A 25497-nucleotide genomic window follows, 5' to 3' on the forward strand; every position below is an offset into this window, starting at 1 on the left:
GCATCGCACCCCCTACCCTTTTCTAAAAATAGCAAAAAACACGACGTCTCCAAAAATGTATTAATTAAAAAAGGGGGGAAGGAGTCTATAAATCCCTTTTGACGATTGGTACATATAAAAAAAATTCTATTACATATTTTCGTGGAACACCTCCACCATCCGTTCCGCCTCCTTCTCCTTGCCGATGTGCTCCAACACACGCCCTAAGTCCATGGGCAAGATGGGCTTGGTGATGAACTCGACCATGCCGCAGTCAATCAGACGTTTGCGGTCGTCGCCGGCGACATTGGCGGTCAAAGCAACAATACAGGGTATCTTGGTGGGGAGCCCTTGCTTTTTCAACAGGTTTTTGAGCTCGATGGTGGCGGCGATGCCGTCCATCCGAGGCATCTGGATGTCCATCAAAATGACATCGTATAAGGGCACGCCGTCGTCGATGCGCTTCTGGCACAATTCTAGCACTTCGACCCCGTCCTTGGCGTGGTCGGCCTCGTAGCCAAACCGCCGCAAGTGGGTGAGGGCGACCTTGGTGTTGACGACGTTATCCTCAGCTAAAAGGATGGTGAGCGGGTACTGCTGAGCAAGCTTCGACTTGTCAGAGCCGCCCTTGATCGCCTTGACGTTGACAGTGCCATTGGAGGCGTTATTGCTCGCCACTCGCCGCAATACGTCTACCACTTTCAGTCGCATGTACGGACACAAAATCACCGGGTACAGCGCCACTTGCGGAGACAAAAGCACCCCGAACGGAGCCAGGACAATGATACGAGCTTTGCTGAACACCGCCTCGACACCCTCAGGGAATTGACTTAAGGAATTGACGGCAATAAACACCACATCAAACTGGTCGGGGTTTTCCACCAGTTTAACGGTGTCAGTATCCACAGCCTCGACTCCCAACCATTTCAAGATCATCACGAGCGACCGGCGAATGTACCCAAGCTTATCCACAGTCAAAATCTTGGGTTTAGCGCCCCATTGAGACGGCCAGTCGATTTGAGGGGGAGTCTTTGAGATCGTCACCAGCAGCAGCACCGTGAAGTAGAACGTCAGCCCTACACCTTCAGTGGAGTCGAAGGTGATCAGTCCGCCCATGATATCACACAACTTCTTCGAGATGGCGAGACCTAAACCGGAACCACCGAACACTCGTCTCAGCGAACCATCCACTTGCGAGAAAGCACCAAACACTTTATTACGCAGGTTTTTCGGGATCCCGATACCCAGATCTTCCACCAGAATGACAATCTCATAACGGTCACCAACAATTTCCGTCGCCCGCACACGGACAAGAATGTGGCCTTCGCTGGTGAACTTGACGGCGTTACCCATCAAATTGATGATGATCTGGCGGAAACGAGTGACGTCACCCTCAACGGTGGCGATCTCAGGACAGTCGTTATAGAGGGCAAGCTCAACTTTATTGGCAATCGCTTGTTCGCCGCTAAGTTGTATCGCCAGCTCAATACAGTCGTTGAGGTTGAAATGAGCGACATCAAGTGTAAACAGCCCGTGCTCGATCTTGGAGAATGCCAAGATACCATCGATAATGTTCAAGGTGACCATGGCACTGTTTTTGATCGTCTGGACGTATTCTTCTTGAGTGGCCGTTAAGTCGGTATCTAAAAGGAAAAGCGAACACAGCAAGAGCGAGTTGAAGGGGGTTCTGATCTCGTGCAGCATATTCAGCAAGAACAGCGCCTTCTCCGCCATTGCCTCCTCCGCTGCCTGTTTAGTACGGTCCATCTGCTCATAAAGCCGGGCTTTCGTCAACAGCACCGCTGCGTGCATACAGAAGAGCATGATCATGTTGTGGCGGTTGAGGCGGACCTCTTCGTTCTTGAGGTCCAGGTTTGTCAGCTCCAAGTAGAGCACCGCCACTACCTCGGTATCATGCTTCAACGGCACACAGATCGCGGGGGCGTGTCCCCCCATCTCCTGGAAGTAGTCATCGTGACTGAAACGGGTATTAAAGTACAACGGGTCCGCCAGCAGCAGCACCACGTGGCCACTGTTAGCAACATGAGCCACCAACGAGTAGGGGATGGCATCCCGGCGCAGCGAGATGGGCTCGTCGCGGAACACTTGGACCCCGTCGGGGCGAGCCAGCGCCATGAGGACAAACTCCGAGCCCTTCTTCACCACGGCCACACCATAATCGCTGTGGGTAAGCTCGACGGTGTGTTGCACTAAGTTGAGAGCAATCAGGCGGTAATCCTGAGCTTCAGAGATGGCAAGACACGCCCTGATGGCGTCGTTGACGTGGCCGGTGAACACGGGAGCCGGTTCTCGAGGATCCACTTCACTGGGACGTACACGATAGTTCTTGAACCGGGCTCGAATATGGGCAACATCGCGTGGATCGCTCATGGTATCGTTGTCGTCAGTCTGCGGTTGCGGGTGCGGGTGCTTGCGCTTATTGTACAACTCCAACGCATCGAATTCAGCGGCTAACCCTGCCGAGGGGTGTTTAGGGTCCACGGTGGGCATCCCTGCCCAGTTGGACGAGGTGAACTCCTTGCGTCTCGCTTCAATCACTTTCACCATGTTTTTGAACTGAGTCCGTTTGAACGCATTCAAGGCAACTTGGAGGTAACGAGCGATCCGCTTCGGCAGGCCCCCACTATCGATCAACCAGGTGGCGCAGAAGTGCAGCGCCCACCCGATATCATAATAGTTCTGTTGTTCAAGGGCATACTCGACGGCGTCCTCAAACTTGTCAAGCACTGTAATCGCATCGACGTTAGGGTCTTTCAGCGCCTTAAGGGCCGATAACATGAGGAACCGCTGGCTGAAATTACCCGGATTTAATCCGGCCCACGTCTCGAAGAACTCAAACAACTGGCGTCTGATTTCCGCAGCAAGCTCGGCTTCCTCGTCCAGCCGGGGGACAAACCGAAGCAACGCGGCGTACATGATAGAGAGCACCTCGAGATGAACCACGGTGAATGGCAACGTGCTCTGCAGCTTGAAGTACTCGAAAACGTAGTCGGCGGCCTCGCGGTAGCGTCTGTGGGCCTTGAGGTAGAAGATCCGCAGCGCAAGCACGCAGAACTGGTAGTCGACGGTGAGCTCGGAGACGTCCATTTCGTTGAACTTCTCGTAGGTGATATCCCCTTGTAAGAGACGGAGACAGTGTACTTGTACATGATCCAACTGGGAGATCTTAAAGCTGTAAGCGTCGAAGTGGGTGTCGCTGAAGATCAGCAGGTTGAACACCGCCAAAAATAACCGCACCACACCACGAAGACCAGCAAGGGCACCCGGGTAGTGGCTGGAGATGCTATTGGACACATACACCTCATATTGGCGCACCACCTCGGTGTGAGGCTCGATGAAGAGGGCAAGGGTGTGGACGTAGTTCTCGTAAAACCCTTGGATATAGTTCAAGGGGACGCGGTCACCACGGCCAACGAGGGCTAGCGCAAGCTTACCGAACTCAATCGCCTGCAAATAGTTACCGGAAACGTCGCTGGTGATCAAGTAGTTGGCGTAGGCCACCAAGGGACCCCCACAGAATGCCAGCACCCCGTGGCTCTGCATCATCACAAGCATCTGGGCGACAAGCATCACTCTCACCCATAACTTCTCGCTCATGTACGTGGCTTGGATGGCGTCGCCAATGAGCTCGTACACAAGAAGCACCACGGGGTTGGTGGTGACCTTAAAGTCTCGCATGGCGCGGATATCCGCCACCAGGAGCGGCACTTTCAGAATGATTTTGTGGTATATCTGTTCGGCTTTGGCTTCGTTTAGCGTAGCGTTGATGCCAAGCTTCTTCAACCCGTGTAATGCCAACTCGAGCCCTTCGTCAAGGCGGGCCAGGTGGATGAGACAGCGCACTTTGGCCAAGAGGAAGATCAGCTCGTCAAACCCGTACTTGTTTATCGCCTCGTCGATGAACTTAAGGCACTTATCGTACGCTTGCAACGAGAACAAGTTGTGGCAGATAGTGATGGAGATCTTCACCTTATACTTGGGTTCGGTGATGAGGACGTTGGCCGCCTCGAAGAACTGGAGGCCAAACTCCAAGTTGCACGCCAGCGACGCCGTTCTCCCGGCCTCAATCAATGCGTTGACATAGATCTTGACGTCATCCTTGCGCGCCACCTCCACCAGCTGGACCATGTGCATCGCCATTGTGAGGTATTCCAGCATGGTAGTGGAGTGCAGCTTGGAGATCTTCTTGTGGAAACAAAGACTACACACGCGGTGCTGCTCGCTCCACTCGCCCAGCTTCTGCATCCTCTGCTTAACCACCGTGTACACCAGGTCGTGGACAAACAGGTAGGTATTTTGCCTTGTCAATTCCCACACCAGGCCATCACTGAAATCAAAGGGGAACGCTTCTTCGCCAAGCACGTGGAAGGGCACTTTGTAATAAGTCAGCGCCGGCATGATGATTCTCGCCTCCATCAATTTGTTGAGCAAAGCATAGCACTGAGGAAGCAGCATGGAAAGCACCACCAAGAGGTCCAGCATGTGGAACACATTACCACGACGAGTCACTGCGGCCGCTTTCAACACCCGGAGAGTATCAGTGCTGAGCAGGTGGTCCAAATAGGTGCCGATCTTACCCCACATCAGCGACTGGCTCCAGTCGACGTCGATGAGCCAGCGTTGTTCCAGCGCCTGGCAACCGCCGTATTTCACTCTCAGGCACACGACGGCATCAACAAACAAGTAGTGGGCAAAAGCTAAATTGCCTCCGCACCGCTCATGCATTTGGTCAGCCAATTCACACACTCCTGGAGGCAAGATTGATTTCACTTCAAGTACCAGGTCGTTGGGAGCAAGCTCGGCGGAACTGGCCAACTCCAGCTTGAACGTGTTCGACAAAAGCCAGCTGCCGACGTACTCTCTGAACGCCTCTTTCAGCACGGGGCCTAGGTGGTAGTCCTTATAGAAAAGCTCGGCTTTCTTATAAAGAGAAGAGTGGATCAACTTCTTGAGATTCTCGTTGTCGCTATTATAAGTGACAATACAGCGGAACCGCCCTTGGTTTTGCTGGACTAGGTGCTCATGGATACCGACAAACACCTCGACAAAGAACTGGAACGCCAGCGGGTTGATCAAGTCGAGGTCGTCCATGGTGAGGGTGAGGCCGTGGCTGGCGAACACCATGAGCAAAAGGCGCACGCCGTAGCGGAAGCGGAGCTCGTAGTTGAACTCCTGTGACTCTTCGGCTCCCTGGGTCACCAGCCGCTTCCACCGGGGATCCATCCCCATCAACTCTCGAAGTCGAGGGATGGCGTCAAACATGAACTGGATATCGATATCAATCGCAGCCTTTATCTCATTGCGCCACCTGAGGATCTCTTCCTGCAGACTCAACATGATGTTCAGCACCACTTCTTTGATGATATGGACGAAGAAGGTGTAAAACGTGAGATTGTCTTCGGTGGTGTACCTGTACAGCACAAAGATGTCCTGGGAGTGCATAATCCGGGGACGGATATCATTAAGCAACGACGTTTTCCCCAGTCCTGAGGGACCCTTGATATAGAATATCAGCACCCCTTCGCCCTGGGCGTCGAAGTCGGCAAGCAATTCGTCTCTGACCTCAGTGTGGCCAAAGAGACGACGAGGCGGGATCAACGTGAGAGGGACACCACACTTTTCCGGGTATACCGCGGGAGGAGGCGCCACCACCAGCTTGTCGGGGATCTTATCGACGTAGTGAGTTCTCACTGCCACCAAGTCTCTGATCACCAGCTCGGTGTCGCCGTACCGTTGTTGAGGGTCTTTATGGAGCAATCTCATCACGAGCATCGAGAGCTCGGGACTCACCCAGGGGGCGACCACGGTGGGGGCGATCGGCAGCTGCGTGATCGTCATCCGCAACATCTTGTACGGGTTGGAGTCGATGTAGGGCACCAGGCCTAGAAGCAACTCGTAGAGGACCACCCCGATCAGATAGAAGTCCAGGCGGTAGTCGACCAGCTCCATCACGTCACCAGCATACTCCGGCAGCACATAGGGTAAGGCATCTACCGTCAGGGCTAAGTGACGTCTCCGGTAACCATTAGTACAGTTCTCTGGTTGGATGGAGAAGGCATAGTCCCATCCCACAAGCCGCACGTCCTCGGGGTCGGTCTCCAGCTTATAGATGGTATAGGGAGTGATACCGTTATGGCAGATATTGAGCTCGTGGGCCACTCCAAGGGTCCTGAGCACCTTCACCATATCGTCGATGATGTCCACCACCACCAGGGCTGGTTTAGGCGGTACTACGCCTTGCAAATGCCGCTGGCCAAACGACAGGGTGAACAGCGGTGCTGCGAGTCCTCCATACGTCCCCAGCCCCATCAGGTTCAGCAGGATCACCAGCAGCTGGCGCAGCGTCTGGCGGAGTGTTTGTGATATCAGGGCCTGGATCAGCGTCGCCTGGGTCTGGTGGCTGGCGTACCACTCGGAAATGGTGGTGTAATCGTTATCGGGATATATCAACGCAAACCGTTTCTGGGTGGGGTCGCTGATGATGCTGGGGTCGTTATCCATTAAGTCGTTGATAAGCACTTGTCCTTGAGCGGTATTGTGAGTGCCACTGCCACCCGAAATCTTATCGGCCACCATCAGCGGCACCCGCGTGTGTCTTCGCAGAGTTTGCGATCCATTAGCTTCGGTTTCGTCGGTGCCCCGGTTGATGGTGATGGCATGGATAGGGTATAAGATCCCCGGCACGTCTCGCGGGAACGTGATGGGTAACAGCCCCTTGGGGTCGTGGGGGTTATACACGACGTCCAGCGGTGGTAGCCACTGGTTGGACACCGACAGGTTAGTGAACGGGCGATGCAGTTTCGGCGGGTTGAGCCCCAGCAACAAGTACCACTCGTTGAGCAACCGCAGCACGTTGAGGTTATCCACCAAGTTCGGCAGCAACTGGACAATCACCTTCTTCACGGGCTCGCTGGTGGTGCCGTTGGCGTGGGCTTGCGGGTCGGCGCCAGAAATGTCCAGCACCACGACGTGGTTATCGTCGAACCGAGGGTCCACGCGGGGGCCTGTAGCGACGACGGCGTGGTAGAGGATTGTCAGCGTGAGCTTCTGCGGGCCAAATTGTTTCACAAGGCGGAACCCGGGGATCAAGTCGGGCTGAATGTCGACATGTTCGCGGGACTCGTCCGAAAGGCGTGCTTTGCGGTCATTAACGTGGTCGGTGTAGATCTTAGCGTGGTTCAAGTTGTTCAAGAAGCTCCGGTAGCCGAACACAGCATTCTCAGAAAAGCCTTTGGCGTCGGTGGTCACCGAGTCGTCGGTTTGCTGCAGCACCTCCTCGAGGTAGTTCGAGAGCAGCAGGTACTCCAGCAGCAGGACGAAGAAGTCCAGCAGCGCTTCGCTGTCACGGCCACTGTCGCTGGGCTGGGAAGAGGCCATGGGTGCAACGACGCGGTGGGGTGATGAGTAGCAATCTTACGCTGGTGAACGTTATATGCACAGGCGGAGGTGCTTGGTGGGGGAAGGGGCTTAAGCGAGGGGCGGTCTGCCGATAGGGAATTAAGCTCTTATTGCTGGACAACACCAAACTACCTTAGAGGTTTCTTGAAGTTGACAGAGTGACGTCTAGGTCGGGGTTGAGTGGGGAGAGTATCGGGCCCATGTGCGCGTTAGGGGCGCTTAAATACGAAGTGGCAAGTGAGGCACTTTGATGGCTTGTCAGGCTGAGACATACTGTCTATACAGGGCGTGCGCTACCGAAAAGGCGCGAACCCAGACCGGGCCCCCCACACCCGCCACACTGCTCCGGCGGTCTAGACCACCAACGGGGGCTAGTAGAGAAGGGGATATATATGGCGAGACGGGCGGTTTGTGGCCCGTTGATTGAAAAGGTTAGGAGTGGGAGGGGGATCTTGCCCGTCTAGTAGACCCAAAGCCCCCTGCTGCAACGGTTTTTGTGTCAAATGTGAGACAAGCACTCATTGGCGGCTATTGGTAATGGTAGTAAATTTTTTCACTCTCTATCAGTAAGTCGTGTCGGTGCCTGTAATTCGCAAATTAGTGGATTTACGGGATCGCCTAGCCGCAAGCGATCACGGCGTACAGAGTAGTAGCTGTTTGGTAACAAATAGTGTCCTGGTAGTCAACGGGGTTTACGCTTGGTGGCCAAGAATAACCCTAACGTAAAATGGTAGCAGGGCCCGGAAGCAATGGGCCCTAGTGAAAAGCAATGACTACCACAATAGATTATCAAGGGTAAGCGATAAGCGAGTCCAGATCGTCATGATTGAATTTGTTCTGAAAACTGCTTTCTTTCTTTGAGACACTGTCGGTTGTCATGACAATTACCACAATGATAACAACGGGAAAAGATGACGGTATTCGGTTTTGATGGTTCCTCATTGTAATAAAAGTATTTTACCATAATTGTTTCATGCGTTTCTTGCTAATTTTTTTTTCTAAAATATATAATGGGGGGCTGCTCGTGAATAAGGGAGGTCTGCCACCGGGAACATGCGTGTATGCGGGTAAAATACTTGTAGCGGATTTTGTCATATCATTATTTAAACCATCGTCCCGTAACCAGCGCCCGAACTCCCTCATATATACATTCTTTATAAAATGGTACACTTTTTCGACTTTTTGATCACCGGGGGTTCCAACGCGGCGACGATGGCCTCGTCGAACACCGTCTTCAACCCCCTCTGGGTGAGGGCGGAGCACTCGACGTATTTCACTGCGCGCAACTCCTTGGCCAACTTCTCGCCCATCTCGGTAGTGATGGGGGACAACTTTTGCCGCTGGAGCCGCTGCAAGATGACTTCGTCGTTGCGCAAATCTGTCTGGGTACCAACGATGAGGCAGGGGACGCCGGGGCAGTGGTGGTGGACTTCGGGGAACCATTTTTCCTTGACGTTTTCGAACGAGGCCGGCGCGATCACCGAGAAACACACGAGGAAGACGTCGGTCAGCGGGTACAGCAACGGGCGCAATCGGTCGTAGTCTTCTTGCCCCGCGGTGTCGAACAAGCCGAGGGTGAACGGCTCGTCGCCGATCATCACCGTCACCGCGTAGTTATCGAACACGGTGGGGACGTAGTCGGCGGGGAACTTGGAGGTGGTGTACAGGATGAGCAAGCACGTCTTGCCCACGGCACCGTCACCCACAACCACACATTTTATAGTCTGCATTATCCGTTAGTCTCTGCTCCCTGGTGGACACGCCCGCAAGATAAACAACCAGGACGTAACCTCAATCGACGCCCTTGGAAACTGCGCACTCGAAAAAAAAAGTCACGAGCGGGGGTGCAGGGGCCTGCGGCGCGGCCACCCCAGGGCGGCGGCGAGCGGAATCCCAGGCAAGTGGGGTGATCGAGGCGTGGGTATAAATGATCAGGACGAGAGGAAGGTAGAGGAGACTAATCGGTAGTGACTGGGGAGAGCTTGAAGAAGAGCTAGGGCCGGGCGGCGGTGGACGGTGACGTGGTCGATACGGCAGGAGTGCGACTCTGCCGTGCTGCTGCTGCCACCACCGAGGATCCCCTTTATCGGCGCCCCCCCGCTAATGGTGTGCCGGTGTGGCGGCTGGGTGCCTCAGGTCAAATTGTGGGGACACTGACTGAAACAACTTATTATGGCAGTTAAAAGTTTTGCCTGGTCACTCGCCAAGGAGGCGACACCATTAGTAAGAGATCATTTCTAAGCGACGTGGAATTGTGGTGGTGCCACGCGCCCTCAGTCGACATTCCCGACGCGCGGGGGTGCCAACGGGTGATAACGAGCAGGGCGAACCAGTGATAACGAGCGCTACCCAGAGGCGTGTGTATTAAAGTGGGGGGTGGTATATGACAGATTAAGGGGGAAGGCTTTATACATGACGGATTACTTGATGTTCATCAACTCCAGGTCGCCCATGTCCATCGAGGCCATGTCCAGCGGGAGATTGTTGGGGTCGATCAACTTGCTGAGGGTGGTGGCGTCGAGGGTGAGGTCGTCGTCGATCTCGTTCTCGACGATCTGGGGCCCGCCCCCGAGGAAGTCGAGCATCATGTGCATGCCGCCGGCGCCGCCGGCGTACTCCTCGACGTCGACGGGGAGCACCTGGGATACGCCTTCCAAAAACCACACTTTGTCCTTCATCTCGGTGGTGAACGAGCGCAACAACTTGTAGTACAGGCGCATGATCCGCATCGACTTGATGTCGCCCGTCATCAACAACAGGAGGAACAGCTTGTCGAGCAACGCGGGGAAGGCGAAGATACGGAGGATGAAGTCCAGCTTATAGCGCTCCTTGTGGAGCTTGTTGAGGTAGGCGAGGGTGACCAAGTACGGCAGGTCGATCGCCACGGGGAACAAGTCGGCGATCTCGGCGTCGTGGCACTCCAAGTCGCTGAACTGTTGGTGCTTGCCTCCCAAATTCACCTTGTTGTTGATGATATCGCCCAAGTCGCCGAGATCAACGCTGATAAACTTGTAGAACCGCAGCTGCTCCGTAAGCGGCCACACCGCCGTCAAGATGGTGGCGGCACCTTTGACGTGGAAGATCCACGCCAGCGCCGGGAGCAGCTTCGGCAGCGTGCTCAGCGGGAACAGCGCGTTCGCCAACGAGTCCATGATGAGGATGAGCGCCAGCGCCACGAGGGCGTCGGTGTTGGCGGCGTTGATATTAAGCACTTCTTCCCGTAGAAGGCGGAGGGCTGCCCCTCGGTGGCTGGTGACCGCTTGTACGAGCCCCTTCTCCGTCCGACTTAAGTGAGTGGCCAGAAACGCCAATAGCAGGTGCATCAAAAAGGGAAACTCAAACGCAAGCATGGGGATGTCGTAGTTCCAGATATTGGTGTCGGAAATGCCGGCGCCGGTGATGGTGGTGGCGACTTGCAGGGTATAGTGGAACATGAGCCTTAAGTCGAGCATGTTCAACTGTGGTGTATCGCTCATTGGCGAGTGGCCTTCGCTCTGTTCAGCGGCGGCAGCGGCTTCCGCGTTCAGTGCTGCCAGCGCCAGCGCCGCCGCTGCTGCCATCATTGCCGCTGGATTAGGGGCTTTAAACTGGTTAAGAGGGTCATTGTCGAGATTCAGCAGCAGACCCAGAGGTGCTGATGCTGCTGCTGCTGCTGCTGCTGCCCCTGGAAGCATCAGCCCAAGCATGCTCATAAGATCGGCACCCGACGCGCCTCCTCCCGTAGCAGTATTATTAGTGGGTGCATTGTTAGTGGCGCTTTGTTGGGGATCAAGGGCAAGCGGATCAAACTGTAGCTGGGCTAATTGAGCCAATGACGAGAGATTAAGGCCACCAATGCCACCACCCAAGCCACTCAAGTTATTCACTAAATGCGACATGTTGAGGTTATTCAAGTTGCCGGCTCCAAGAAGATTAGCGGCGAGCGACAGCCCTCCCTGCCCGAGCGAATTGAGTAGAGTAGATATCAGCAGTAAACCCGCGGCCCCTGCTTCCACCTTAGCGTTAGAAGAAAGCCCCGCCGCGGCGGCCTTGTCGTTTGCCACCAGCGCTAAGTTCTGCGATAACGACGCTGCCGACTGTTGTGCTGCCACCTGAGCCACCACCAGAGCTAGCGATGACGAACCTGGTGCCAGCGCTAGCGACGCCACCACCAGCGCCAATGGCGTCTGTGTTTGTGGAAGTGAGGGCGGCTCAAGCAGTCTCTCCGGTGTCACGCGACGGCGCTTGGTGTCGCTATCGTCAAACTCGTCACCGGAGGCGCTGTTAACATAACCACACTCTAGCTTCAAGTTGATACACTTCTGGCACACGGGGCGCTGTTCGTCACATTTCACCCGGCGCTTTTTGCACGTCAGGCAACCATTGCGGGACTTCTGGTGGTACTTGCGCTTGCCCGTCGAGCTGCGGGACTTGCTGTCGACAGTTGAAGGTCTCAGCGGCGACATGGTTGAAAAGGGGATGCTCGAAGGGAGTTAGTGGTGGAGGTAAGCTTGGTAAAGGAGGGCTATACGACGGTCGTATAACACCATGTGACCTGTCCAAACGATGGCAGGGGCGCCTCTATGCAGGGGAAGAAAAAACAATCACCCTGTTGCCATCGGTCGCTTCCGCGTCGTGTGCAGGACGCAATGCCCCCAGCCAACCCCTATTCAAGCCCATACCAAGAAAACCTCGAAGATTCTCAACAAATTTTAGTCTTAAAAGTTTGCTGAAAGCAGTGTTAATGAGTCAAATTAATTACTACCACGTAGACCCATCACAATCCCCAAAAACGCGTCTGTTTAATTTTTTAACCCGCTTTGATTGCTTTGCCACTTCGTCCACAGCTCAGACAGTTTTCGTTTGCGCGGCATCATCTTCAGCGCGATGTCAGCGCCGGCATATAAGCACACACCAACCAAGACCCCACCAGCCGCCAATGAGTAACAAAGTCGCCGAGCTCAACCGACGAGAGCTCGAAAATAACGTCAGCGATGACGCCCTGTGGCACTACGACTACAGAGACACCGCCTACATCTATATAGGCAACCTTCCGCCCATTTCCAAGCTCGATATCCTCCGAGTGTTTTCCCAATATGGCATCCCTACTCACGTCCATATTGTCACGGATAAGGACCAGCGACCTCGTGGGTTTGCCTATCTCAAGTACCACGACCCGCGGCTGTGTGTGCTTGCCGTAGACAACCTCAATGGCGTCAAGATCATGGACAAACTGCTCCGTGTCGATCACGCTTATTATAAGCTCAGACCGGGTGATTCTGAGGATAATTATAAAGTGGACTACCTGGAGGTTAAGCAAATTGAGGCTAAGCCCGAGGTGAAACCGGTGGACGAGTCGAAATTGTTGAAACAATCAGCAGAAGTCTCGGCGTCAATTACTGTTGTCGATGACGACTTGGCCGACCCCATGGCACAATTTGAGGCTGAAACAACTTCCAAAAAGGATGAGGAAAAGGACAGGGAGACTGAGGAGAAGTCAGATGAAGGAAACGACGATACCAAAGAAAATAAGGACAATAAGGAGACACCCGAAACTAAAGAGGATGCGGACAAGGATAATGCCCCATCAGCTCCCAGGAAACGGTTCCGTCGTGCTCGCTAACGCTGTTCTGAGGAAGTTACGTTGCTGGACATTGTGGAGAATACATACCATTGTTGCAAGGAATTTGTAAGACCAGCACACTTGAGCTGAGTCTAGACAAGTGCTCGTTGTTTGTTGGTAAAGAAGTGGAATAGCTGGGAAGTTCTACAGGGGTTGTTAAGGATGTATTATATTAACTATTCGTCGTCATTGCTGTTGTCGTCATCAGTTATCATCATCATCGTCGTCGTCGCTGTCATCATCACTGTTATCACTGTCATCGCTGTCAAAGCCAACGGTGCCGTACAACCATGTCCAGTACACCCGCTGCAATTCATTGTCGCAATTGTGCAATACATAGTTCAAGGCCGTTCTGCGGAAATCGCCTTCAAAAGTCAATATTATCCCAGGGAGGTCATCGAGAAGACCAAAATCATGATCAATACAATCACTGAAGTCGTCAATATTTGTAATAATCGAGTCATACATCTTGCTTCCCCATAGTTCTTCCTCTACCTCTTTCGGAAACGAAGTGTACAAATCGTACACCAATCCTTGCACTCCATAAGCACAAGGGCCGTCAACATTGTCAGATATAGGCACAATGGTACGAAGTAGCTCACGGCATTGTGAACTGTCCATAGAGGAGATGGTGGCTGAGAGTGCCCCTAGCATGAGCCTCATTAGATAGGCAAGCTCATCTGAAGGTGACGTCATTTGCAACCCGACAAATATGCCCTGGACGAACTTTGGAATGTCATCGCAACGGGGGCCTTTGCGTATCCATTTTTCCTTCAAAAACTGGCACGCCACTAATTTGGCCATCATCGTAGTGTCAGCCACAGTCATCAAGTGTAAGAAGTAGTCGCCCGAAATCTTCTTAACATCCATATGAGAATCATAGACGTCGTCCATTTCATCCATGGCTGCGTGGGGACTAGCAGCTTTAAGCCCTCAGAGGAGGGGGGGCTTAAATGACTTTTATAGCATTCTTCGTCTAGCGCACCCCCTGCTGACTGCATCTCACAATACGCACCCAGTGCTTCACCGAAGACCGGAATGATGGCGTTAGAATACCAGCATTTAGGAATAAAACTTTTGAAAGAAAGAGAGAAAGTAGTCTCAAAGAGGCTAGATTTGTGATAAACTCATTTTTATTGAAATTTATGACGTATCTTGTGGTCTTTTCCGGATAGAGGCGACTGGGTGGTTACGCGGTTTAGTCGATCTTTCAGGCATACGGATGCGGCTACCCGTTGGATGACGCTAGCTTCAACTCCCCGCGTTCAATTGGTTTCCGGAAACGCCCTGTAGAATAAATGACGTTTTTGATAGAGAAGCGACATCCCTCCATGATTCTTCAATTCAGTGGAACCGTTATTCGAAAGGCGATAGTCCTTTCCTGTAATCAGTGTACCCAATTCATTTAATAGGCGAAAGCCACAAAACCTAATTACCATCGAAAGAAGCCTCAATGGACAATTTGATAGCAATGTCCTCTCAGTCAAATCACTTATATATCCTGTATTAAAGTTCTTATCTCGTAAAAATGTGCTACAACAGCGCCTCCAAGTTGACCAACTGGCTGTAGGTTTCTCTTGGCATGCGGTACTGGACCATCCCGGCGTAGATCATACAGTTCTTCGCCATCACCCGCAAACGGGCGGTCACGTCGGTGTCGGGGTTCCACTTCGTCAACGCGTTGTAGTTCAACTGCAGAATCAGCGTCATCGTCATCACCAACAACAGCGGGATCACCCGCTTCAACTGGTCGTCCATGGCGTCGGATTGGACGAGGGCCAGCTGCTGTCTGATCTTGGCCAAGTCGTCGCGGGGGCCAATGGGGATGATCTGGAGCTGCTCGATCTCGTGCAACACCGCCCGCCAGTCCTTGGCGACAAACAAGTCGCGGATGTGGATGATCTCGGAAAGGGTGTCGTTGGTGTTGCGGTGTTCCTGGGTGATCTTCGCCAAGATCGGGGGGTTGGCACGGTACACCGTGCGTGCCTGCTGAGCGAAGAGGATGATGTTGTTGTTAGGGGTGTCGTGGGCGTTATCCGTGTTCAGGCCCAGAGCGTAGTTGCCGTACTTCACCACGGGCTTGTCCAAGTCGGTCAGCGCCAAGATCTCGGCGACAAGCTTGTTGACAATCACCACCACGGTGTCGTATTCTTCAGCCAATTGGTACAAGTAAAGGGCGTCGAAAGTGCGGCCTTGTTCCATACACTGGTTGGCAGCGACACCGGTGATCACGTGGTTGAATTCCTTCAGGTCGTCAAGGTTGATGAGCGATCTCTGGATTTCCAAAAGCCCCGGGGTCTTAGCTCCCGTGGACTCGTTAAGTTGACCCAAAAGCATGCCGAACTCTCTCAGTACCAAAATAAGCTCGCGAAGGGCTTCGTGGCACTTGCTGGTTTCGTCGCGGTTGTTGCCGCCGCAGCTCATCGCCGCTAAGATGAGGTACTGACTCGCCACCTTGGGGTCGCTGATTTTGAACGTACGCACAAACGATCCCATAAGTCTCGAGAAGTTGATGGTGGTGTAGTGGCCGTGGTGGCCAACAAGCTGGTCGGAGGCACCCACAGTGACACCCGAGACCCGCAACACCCCGTAGTAGTTGAGACCAATGGCTAAGTGCACGGCATCACACTCGTTGACGTGTTCGTAAGTGTATTGCACTGCCAACTCGTAGAGACCGGCGAGCATAAGCGCTTTGAGGTATAACGGGTAGTTCAGCAGGGTGAGGAATTTCGAGGGGCCAAAGCCGACGATCGTCTGCTGCAAGTTAGCCAAGGTGTAGTTGTCAAACACGAGGGCCAGGTCGGTGGGGGCGCCCTCGTTGACGAGGTTGAGGTGGAACCACAACCAGTCCTCAATCAGCAAATTGAGAGCGTGGGGGAGAGCGCGGTTACCTAAGTCACACTTACCCACGATCTTGTATACGGCGTACTTGAACGGGTCAAAGCCAGGGGTGTTGTTGCCGGCCTCGATGTCGTTGAGAACAAACTGGAATTGCTGGGCGAACTCTTGGTGCACTTTCTTGTAGATCTCAGTGGGGAGCGAGTGGGTATCGCTTTCGACAAACTTGCGGAAGTAGATGGGGAAGTTTCTGTCAAACTTATTGAATTTGCCTTGGTGCTCAGTAACTAATTGCAACGTCTCCTGGTAAAGACCAGCACGCATCATGTAGAAGATGAGGGCCCACACGGGGACACCGTTGACGATAAGGGTCTTGTCAAGGGCATCGGGCTCGGTGACGGGGAGCACTTTGTTGATCAAGTAGCGCACTTTATCGCGCTCGGTGCCGCCGCTGTATTCCTTAGGCTTATCAGTCTCCTTAACGTATACTTCCTCAACGTAGTGCCAGAACTCAGTCTCAAGACACTTGCTGGAGTTGGCAATCACCTGATTGACGAATTTCGGTTGAGGGGCGTGAGTGGCCAGCCCCTGGTAGCCGTCAAAGAATACACCCCCTTGAGACCGCTTAGCGTCGTGTTCGTTGACAAATGAGCTGAGGATGTTCCAGGCGTCGGTCATTTGCTTCGCCTTCAAGTCGTTTTCCACTTTATTGAGGTTACCCAATCGCGCAGCGAACGGGTACGCCCGGTCCAGTAACCGGGCCTCGTTAAGCTCGTAGACTATGGCAGCGTGCTTTTCGAATTTCGCTCTCAGCATCGCCTGAAGCAGCGGCAGCTCGGAAGTGTGGAGCGGGGCTAACATCGGGTAATTACCAGGGATGCGGTGGTTCCACAGCAATACCGGCTCGTTAGTATTGGTAGAGTCAGTGGCTGACGGCGCTTCAAGGCCAATCAGCTGGCGCAATTGCTTGCGACGGGTCTTCCAGTCAATCAGAATATTGGCACTAATGAAAGCGTCAAAGTCACGCAGGGCTGTCGTCAACAGTTGTTCGATAGTGGCGAGGATGTTCTCATCCTTCTTCCACGCCGTCGGCCCCAGAAGCGTACCCCCAGTAACGGGAGCAGCGCGAGTCCCAAACTTAGGCTGATGGCCTTGCTTTTGAATTTCGTCGATCGCCGCTAACTCGTTCTCAATAGTCTCGGCGTTGATCCCCAGCCGCGCCAACAAGTAGTGGGCCTTAGTGAAGTTGTCATGGGTCTTTTGCGGTTGCAGCTGTTTTTGCAATTCACCGAGAGTCAAATTAATCAGCCCCAAATCGGCATTTTGCGGCTTGGGTAAATTAGAAGCCTGCTGGATCAAGTCTTTGAGCAACTTGCTCAGCGGCTCCTTTTCGGCGCTCAGCACCAGCAATTTCGTCACCAGCGGCGCCGGAGCCGTCGTGGACGCCGTGGCCAAGGTATTGGTGACGTTGGTCGCCTGGTTGGCCTGGTTATTGGTGGCTGAGGGCTGCGATCCAAACAACAGCGTCGTCCCCAGCGTGGCGGGTTTCTGGGTGTTGCCGCCCAACGAGAACCCCGTGGAGGCATTGGAGGTGCCGCTAGCAGCTGGCGTCAGGCTCAGCTGGCCAAAGAGCCCGCCGGCCTTGTTTTGGGTGCCAAACATTGGGGTGAGAGGGTGGTAGCGGTCGCAGGTTATTAGGGCTAGAGCGGTGTGTTTTTCGGGATGCCTGGGGACGCGCACTACCAGTGAAACTTCAGGGCTTGTGTGCAGTCCGTGACATCGCCATCGCACTATAAAAGCGAGGCCATCGCCCCTGGGTTAAAAAGTATATTACTTTGTCCAATATCCATCACATAGACAGTGCGACGGCCTGGACGTCGGGGGCGGCGGCGAGAGAGCCAGTTCTTGGCCACTCAGCCACCTTCCGCTCCCTGGCGCCACCAATCGGGTTACTTACGCGATAGCTGATGGAAAGACTAACGGAGCCTTTTAAGAACCTGTCTGGATTTACAGATGAAAGAGAGGTGTCAGTAGACTCCAACATTATTTTTTTGAATTGTAGATGTGTCTATTATGCTAGTATCTATTAACGCTCATGATGGGGATTGAGCGGCGGGGGTGGCATCATCGTCGTCGTCGTCTTCCTCTTCTTCTTCTTCATCAGAGTAGTCGCGGAACGTCTTACGTCTCTGGAAGTCCTTGATGTGGGCCTTATTAATGCGGTCGCCGATGTTGAATATCGTCAGCTTGCGGCGTTTAGGCGTGCCCACCTCGGTATCGCTGACGGAGGGTGTTTGCTTGTGGCGACTGGTTGAAGTATTAACGCGTTCCAAGTCCTTCAAGCGTTCAAGGTCGTGGGTAGCGGAGTGCTGAACGAAGTGGAGTCTCACAAGCCGGTCAACGGCCTTTTCCACTCCCGTCTTTACTGGGTAGGGCAACGGCAGGTTCTTCAGCGCTCTAAACGTGGTGACATTAGTAGCGTGTTCGTTTTCCATCCGGAAAAACACCCATATAAACCGGCGGAACAATTCTGCCACCGCGATTAAGAACGATGTCGCCGCCAGCTGCTGGATCTGATTGCTGAAACAGGCGTAGAAGACCCACTGGAACCGAAGCACCACGTCCAAGATCATTGCCGCATAGTACACATAGTGGTTAGGGTAAATTAAGTGGTCGCGAAGCAAGAAGTTCTTCAGCCCGAAGTGCAACAACAGCCAGTCCATCATCAAGTCCCACAGCGCCAGGTAGATCAGGTTGATGCTGGCGAACACGATGAACACGGTACGGTTCTCGCTAGTGCGGTTGATACGATACACTGAAAGCAAGATCTGGTAGAGCATCAGCACCAGGTATTTGAGCATGTTGGCTAAATGAGGGAACCAGTCGCCGGTGTCCATGTAACGGCGGAGGCACTGGAGCCACCGGAAGATACTAGGAAGGGTACTGAAGAACCCCATGAGTCTCAGGTTCAGCGACCCGCACTTGTTTTTGTAGCCCGGTTTCCCCAAAAGGCCTCGCCAGTGCTGAGCGTAGACACAGAAGAAGAACGAGATATTACCCGTGACATAGGTGAGGGAACACAAGATGTCTCCTAGGAAGAAGTCACGGAATTCAACGGGGTATAACCCTGAAAGTAAAATACGCCACACTGCCACTTGGAGCCAGCGCCGACTAGCAGGGTACATCTGGCTTCCAGGCCAAATAAACACCACCATCATGATTCCCCAGAAAATCCACGGCCAGTAGCGGCCGGGGAACTGTGTCGGCCAGAAGTTATTGAGGGAGAACCATGCTAGAAGCGTGAGAAGCGCAAACCCGATCGAGGGAATCAACATATACTGTTTCCAATTGAGCGCGGTCAGCATGTCGTACTCAAAGATGAACTTGTAGTTGATCTTGTAGTAGTCAAACACCCAGAAGTTGACGGCAAACATGAGGAATGCCAATGCCAAAAGAAGAAACCCACCCCAGATCTGGAGCAAATAAGGTCCTTCGGGCATGGTGTGGTTAAATGTATGGGCAAGACCGTGATAAATGGCTAGTACCAAAAGTGGTATGCCAAAGCCAAGGGCAAATGACGAGTCGCCCAATTCGCTATAGAACGTCTGCGGACGCATATCGCCAAGCGACATCGCAAACGCCATCAGCTTGAGCTTTTCCAACGACTGCTTTTTATCCAGTCTCGGTTCAAAGAACGTGATGAAGAGATCTTCAACGTGGGCAATCAACTTATCAAGGAGATCCAGGGTCTGGAAATACAGCCGGTTGTCAACAACCTTCATGTAGTCCTCACACAACGAGGTCGAGCACGTTTTATCGTACTTCTTGGTGATTTTGCGGAAAGCCGTACGGTTCAAGATCCGGAACAGGCGAAGTAAAGTGAGGGAGCGGTAAAACTCAAACGTCGCCTGGCGCAACTGCCGCTTGGCCACATGGTACGGGGTGCCGAATTTGCGTTTAATATAGTCACGACGGTTGCGGATGCGAGCCGCCTGAGCGTTTTCGGCGGCGGTGGTGCCTGTGGGCAGTACTGCTCTGCTTGGACGCTGCTGTTCGTGGGCCAATAGCAGTTCATCTTCCAGGATTTCTTCGTCGGTGGAGATCTCGCCGTTACGGTATAAGTTTTCTCGGTAGTTGACGTCGTAGTCGTCTAATGCCGTATGAGATTTCGATTTGGGGTTGCGGAGAAGCGGCTCCAAAAACTTCATCAGCGGGAGCGACGGGAGCTCCATGTGCTTAAGGAAGTGGAACGTCAGTTCTACTTCCTGTTCGAGCGACAGTTTCGCCTTGCGCTGGGCGTGGGAGAACTTTTGGTGCTCTTTCAATTGGTAAAGCTGGTCTTCAAGCACGAGAAACCGGCGGTAGATCTCTTGCTCCTTTTCCAAATAAAACAGATCAACTTTACTAAGCTCGTCGTCGAGCCAAGTCATGAAATTCTCCTGGGCTTCGTCGTAGTCCTCCTGTTTCTCCTTTAGCAGTTTCTGCGATAACGACCACAACAGTCTACCGCCACGAGCATGCGCTTCGTGGTGGCCTTCATGAGGCTGGTGTCTTGATGAAGGGAGGGCTGAGTCTCCTAGCAGGTCAAACCCCCCTTCCTCGGTGTAACTAGGGTTCTGTTGAGGTTCAACGAGGGGAGTGCCTTCGTGGGGTTTATCCTGGTCCAACGCCTGTTTGCACTCTTTAACCTTCTTGATAAGCTTCTTACCCCTCAGGTAGTCGACGTACTGATCTCGCCACTCGGGGACAACCCCCTCCTGGAGCAGCTCGCCAAACTTCATCTGGTGATGTCCACGAGGTCAGGGAAGATTAGGCGGGCGTGGGTGCGAAACAAAACAATAGTGCCCTCGTGGTACCAGGGAACGTAATCAGCGGCTGAGGAAGTCGGTGATAGGGTTGGAGACGAAACGGGCGTCTGAGATGGGTGGATTCGCTGGTATGAGTCCGAGCTAGCCGAGGGCGCGGGGCGGTATGCACGGGTGAGGTGGTGGGGTCTACGCCCATGGCGCTGTAATAAATTGGGGAGATGTGGGTTGGTGTAAGCGTCTTGTGATGGGTTGCCTTGCTGGTGACCTTGCGTCGTGGTAGCAGTTAGCAACAGCAAACAGAAGTGAGGATCGAGAAATGAGAGCGGTAGAGAGGGAGATAGGCAGTCATTATGGAGGGTGGTGGTGGTTGGGGGCTCGAGGCGGTCCAGTCAGTTAAGCGAGGGGGTTCACCCATGCCGCAGCCAGCGAGGCTAATGAGCTTCGCACGCCACAAAAACAGATCGATAATGGGTTGGTTGAGATTAGGTCAGGGCATCGATAGGTTTGTAACGTCTTCAGTGGTCAGATCTATGGCATTATAGTCTAATTGCAGGTCAATGGGCTGAGAACAGCTACACTCACATACTATCGAGACTCGAACTCAGGGCATCGCTTTTTTTTCAAATTTGTCCATGGGTCGTGTCTATACCAACCAAGCAACTCTGTACCTACCAATAGTTCGCATTGGTAAGGATGGTAGCGCTACCGGCACGGCTGATAGATGATCTAGAGCAACTGCAACAGTAATGGTCATCCCTGACTATCCCTTACTCGCCACATTATGTAAATTTACCTACTAAATGTTAAGCTATTTTCCGATGATGAAAATAAAGAGATTGGGTGAATTTGGTAAAGGGATTGCCAATTTTTCACACACTAATTTTTCGGATTTGAAGTAGCTTAGAAAATCATGGTGGAAATAACCCAATGATTCATCAAATTTGAATCGTTCAATTGCTCTGATATTAATTCTATTAATCCGAATCGTGTATGAGAAAAGACGTATAGCTTATCATACTTATCTAGCTCAAATTGTGCATTATACTAGGGTCAGTTCTCCTTAAATAATCAATGATCAAGTCTTCTAATTAATTGCTACACTACCATTAATTCCACTAACTCCGTCAATTCCCTAATTCCCTAATTCCCTACTTACCCCTACTTCCCCTGAATATTACCCTCGGCTCCGTGGGAGGTGCGCACTCGCAGTAGTTCCGGTTCCGATCTAGGCCTCTAGACCACCACACCCATGATGAGAAGCTGGTTGTTTGCGGGGTCGCCCGTTCGACTTATGACCCGTGGCGTTCGTCAACTGTTCCGCCACCTGTTTCGGAACTCATTCCGCTACCAGCTGACCCAGCTGCTGGGGCAATCGGCCCCCAAAAAGGGCCGCCTGTTGAAAGACTTGATGAAGGAGTACGGCTACCTGGCGTTAGGGGTGTACTTGGGGTTGCTGATGATTGATTTACCGCTTTGCTACTTGCTCGTTCACTCCCAAGGCAAGGACGAGATCGAATACTACGAGAATAAGGTGAAGCAGAAGTTTGGCTACGGAATGTCTGACGACGAATTAAAGGCGAAGCAGGCTCGGGAACAGGCCGAGTCGGCGAAAGAGGAGCAACAGAAGACCGAGGATACCGAGCTGGGCGTGGTGGCGTTCGTCAAACGCCACTTTTCGTGGACTGAGTTCGCCATTGCTTACGGGATCCACAAGTCGCTCATCTTCATCAGAGTGCCGCTCTGTGCCGCCATCACGCCTTCGATCGTCAAGATTTTGAGAGGGTGGGGTTTCAAGATTGGTTCGGGCACGTCGGCGGCTGTAGCTAAGGGTAAGTTTAAGGATGCCGCTGGTAAAGTTCAGGACTACACGGCGCTGAGCCCTCAGTTTGGCCAGCCGGCGGGCAAGCGGAAGTGGTGGTGGTTCTTTTAAAGGTTATCTCTACACCGACTAGAATGTACATAGATTGATAAATATAGACTTTTTGCCTAGAGATTTTTGGGTAATATTTACAACCGTCTTTTTTTTTTGGGAGTAGTAAACGGCTTCTCTTGAAGTCTATGCAGTGGACCAGTCCGGATAATAAATAATGAAATGTCAGCAGGATAGCTTATTGAAAGCCACCTACTTGAGGAGCCATGCCTTGGTGCGCTCGTAGACGAAGAACAGACACAGCACCATCGGGATCACCTTCATGTAGCCAATCAGCAACCCGACGAAGAAACCACGGATCCCCAGCTCCTTCCAGATGAGCTTGGTGGTGTCTTTGAACAGGAGGAACTCCCCTTTGTTCATAATCCCGCCGACTTGCATTCTCCGTCGAATCACTTCAAACGGGTACGCCAGCGTCTGGGAGCACATTCCTGCCAAGCCACCGGCGATAAGCTGAGCTGGGGCAGTCAACGGCGCCCGTAAGTCACGGGTGCTCTGGACTTTACCCGCTTTGGTGGCTTTATCGCGGCGGTTCTTTAGCAGTTGCGACGGCTGCTGCACCGTCCATTCGCGGAACCACGGCAAGCGGAACACGTCGTGGATGGCGTCGTGGGTATAGAAGGACACCCCTGCGTAGGGGATCATGCCGAGGATGGTGGGGTAGAACCCGCGGTAGAAGTTCAGGATGTGGAGGACGTGGTGGGGCATCACCCGCCGCATGAACCGCACCCACTTGGGGTCCGACGGCCGCAGCGGCGGCAGCTCGTTGTAGATCAGCAGCACCGTGTACCGCAAGCGCCCGTGCTGGCGGGTGTGGACGAAGTGGCGGGTGTCGAACGCCATGCGCACCCGGATCAAGTCTAAGGGATAAGTACAGCACACCAGCGCCAACCCCAGGAGGGATCCTGCCATAAACCGTCTCACGGCGGTCTCGTACTGGTCGGAGGGGATCAATAACGCCCGTATTTGTTCGTAGGCGACGAACTTGATGGCGGCGTAAGGGAAGATGCGAAGAAGGGTCACCAGGTGGCCCTGGAACAAGCCCGTGACGCCGTCGGTGCGCCAGATGGCGCGGGCGGCCTGGAAGAACCCCTTGAGCGACCCCCGGTACTGGACGAAGTCCGGGTTCAGCGTCTGGAACAAGATCTTGATGCGGTCGAACGGCGCGATAAGCGTCTTCGCCGCCAGCCCCGCGATGCCACCGGCGACGCCCAGGCGGACGACGTAGCTCATCAGCCGCTTGTCGATGACGTCGACCTGTTTCAGCGTGGTGTGGTCGTCGCCACTGGCGGTGGTCACCGCTCGTAGCTGGGCCATGCTCTGGTCAGGTGCTCGCACAAGAAGAATTTGTTCGTAGTGCGGGGGAGGGTGGGGCAGCTATCGTGATGGCACCGACACACAAGAGGCAAGAACTGGACAGCTAGAGACTGAAAAACTACAATTTAATGGTTTGGTTGGTTTACTCGAGGTAAGAGGATTACAATGGTGTTTTTAAACATTCAATAGAGGTATAGTTTACCTGATTTTCGTATGCCCTTTCGGAGTAAAGCCGTGGTCGCTGATTAATGGTAGGGCTATCAGTGGACAATGACCGCTCCAACGACTAACCACTACCAAACGTAGCATCAGGTAGCATTACGCTGGCGATCGCAGAAATCTCGGATCTCTCGGTTTGGTGCCACAAACACGGGTGGTGCCCTCGGAGCAGTGCTGTCGGAGTGGTGCTGCCAACTTTCTCGCCACTTCCGACAACGGGTGCCTTTTTTTTCTTTCGCGGCGCTGGCACCGAAAATACCCTGGCTGGCTGCGATGGCTGCTGCCATGTGAGACTGTGCGTAGGCGAGGACATGATGCCACGTCGACCGGAGATGCTCGCTCACCCGAGGGCGACCGAGGGGCATAAAATCCGACCGCCACCATCGAGGGCATGCCCCATACCACAAAGTGCCTGAAAACCGGCACTAACACCATCATCACCACGATTGACCCGAGGATGGTGACGTGAAACTGTAAGTGAGGTGGCCACCAGCATAAATAGTGACTCCGACCGGCAGGCGACAGCGGGACCGAGGCGCGCCGTGGGTGCTACCTTGGTGGTTAGCAGGATTACGGGCCTGGTGTCTTGACTGCGGGCACAGTGACTCGGTTTTTGCGGGCGGCAAGGGACCGCCAGCGTTTAGGCATAGTAACGGCCGCCGCCAGCACTCTGCAGGTATGAACCCGGGCGCCGTACCGTCGCCTCCCGCGCCGCAGGAAAAAGCATGGAAACATGTATCCCGGACAATGTGTTGCCGTCCGCCTCAGGCTCCAGCACCACACTACCAAAACAGGTTCAGCCTTTTGGTTTGTTGTTTAGCCAAGGCGACAGGGGGATCTAAGATCTGGATTAACTTGCATCTAACATCAATTACCCCGGCTGCTGGTCTCTGCAACCCATGTAGAAAGTTACAACACTGACACTTCCAATGGTACGGGAGGGTTGAGGTTTTGTGATTCAGTTATCTCTTCCATCAGAATTTCATTCCTGTAGGTGGTCCACCGAGAGCTCTGGTGGCAAAAGTACAGGATACTTTGTGCCAGGTGAAAAGCCACATTCGCCTCATTCACGACGGTAAAAATCAATAGAATTGCCTTCATTGCTTTGTGAAAATGGTCCTATGCTAAACAACAATTGCCTCTGTTTACATCATGCCATTCTGATCATACTTTCTGATCATACTTTCTCATATTCGCTTTGATTTGGTATCGAATAAACGTAGCAGGTGTGTGCATTCTTTTAGTCGAAATCATCCAAATAAATTCAGCATTGGTGTTAATAGTTCTTTGAGAGCCTTTCGGAGGTCATTTGGATTTTTTTTTGTTGTGGCATCATTATTTTGTCACGTGATTTGTTGCAGCCAAATCACCATTTCGGTCTCACG

The 25497-nt window shown here is 53.2% G+C and overlaps 9 protein-coding genes across 9 annotated transcripts; 2 read left to right on the forward strand and 7 right to left on the reverse strand. All coding sequences in view use genetic code 12, as the record gives it.

Moving 5' to 3' along the window:
- Nucleotides 1-129: 129 nt before the first annotated feature.
- Nucleotides 130-7377, reverse strand: CHK1 (Chk1p; the record flags this gene model as incomplete). Its single annotated transcript, XM_034156652.1, has 1 exon — nt 130-7377. The coding sequence occupies one exon, from the start codon at nt 7375-7377 to the stop codon at nt 130-132; it is 7248 nt and encodes a 2415-aa protein (XP_034011422.1).
- A 1175-nt stretch (nt 7378-8552) lies between these two features.
- CDC42 (Rho family GTPase) lies at nt 8553-9128 on the reverse strand (the record flags this gene model as incomplete). Its single annotated transcript, XM_034156653.1, has 1 exon — nt 8553-9128. One exon carries the CDS (start codon nt 9126-9128, stop codon nt 8553-8555), a length of 576 nt encoding a protein of 191 aa, XP_034011423.1.
- Nucleotides 9129-9818: 690 nt separating this feature from the next.
- UPC2 (Upc2p) lies at nt 9819-11843 on the reverse strand (the record flags this gene model as incomplete). The annotated part of the gene is made up of 1 exon (XM_034156654.1): nt 9819-11843. One exon carries the CDS (start codon nt 11841-11843, stop codon nt 9819-9821), a length of 2025 nt encoding a protein of 674 aa, XP_034011424.1.
- Nucleotides 11844-12316: 473 nt separating this feature from the next.
- Nucleotides 12317-13000, forward strand: DIURU_003848 (U2 snRNP complex subunit; the record flags this gene model as incomplete). The annotated part of the gene is made up of 1 exon (XM_034156655.1): nt 12317-13000. One exon carries the CDS (start codon nt 12317-12319, stop codon nt 12998-13000), a length of 684 nt encoding a protein of 227 aa, XP_034011425.1.
- A 204-nt stretch (nt 13001-13204) lies between these two features.
- On the reverse strand, nt 13205-13903 carry DIURU_003849 (uncharacterized protein; the record flags this gene model as incomplete). The annotated part of the gene is made up of 1 exon (XM_034156656.1): nt 13205-13903. The coding sequence occupies one exon, from the start codon at nt 13901-13903 to the stop codon at nt 13205-13207; it is 699 nt and encodes a 232-aa protein (XP_034011426.1).
- Nucleotides 13904-14533: 630 nt separating this feature from the next.
- DIURU_003850 (linker nucleoporin) lies at nt 14534-17500 on the reverse strand (the record flags this gene model as incomplete). The annotated part of the gene is made up of 1 exon (XM_034156658.1): nt 14534-17500. One exon carries the CDS (start codon nt 17498-17500, stop codon nt 14534-14536), a length of 2967 nt encoding a protein of 988 aa, XP_034011427.1.
- Nucleotides 17501-17931: 431 nt separating this feature from the next.
- On the reverse strand, nt 17932-20619 carry SYG1 (Syg1p; the record flags this gene model as incomplete). The annotated part of the gene is made up of 1 exon (XM_034156659.1): nt 17932-20619. One exon carries the CDS (start codon nt 20617-20619, stop codon nt 17932-17934), a length of 2688 nt encoding a protein of 895 aa, XP_034011428.1.
- A 1276-nt stretch (nt 20620-21895) lies between these two features.
- On the forward strand, nt 21896-22576 carry NAT2 (Nat2p; the record flags this gene model as incomplete). Its single annotated transcript, XM_034156660.1, has 1 exon — nt 21896-22576. One exon carries the CDS (start codon nt 21896-21898, stop codon nt 22574-22576), a length of 681 nt encoding a protein of 226 aa, XP_034011429.1.
- A 192-nt stretch (nt 22577-22768) lies between these two features.
- Nucleotides 22769-23893, reverse strand: LEU5 (coenzyme A transporter; the record flags this gene model as incomplete). The annotated part of the gene is made up of 1 exon (XM_034156661.1): nt 22769-23893. The coding sequence occupies one exon, from the start codon at nt 23891-23893 to the stop codon at nt 22769-22771; it is 1125 nt and encodes a 374-aa protein (XP_034011430.1).
- Nucleotides 23894-25497: the final 1604 nt, after the last annotated feature.

This window comes from Diutina rugosa (genome assembly GCF_008704595.1).
Source record: "Diutina rugosa strain CBS 613 chromosome Unknown scaffold20_size193122, whole genome shotgun sequence".
In the NCBI taxonomy this organism is placed as follows: domain Eukaryota; kingdom Fungi; phylum Ascomycota; class Pichiomycetes; order Serinales; family Debaryomycetaceae; genus Diutina; species Diutina rugosa.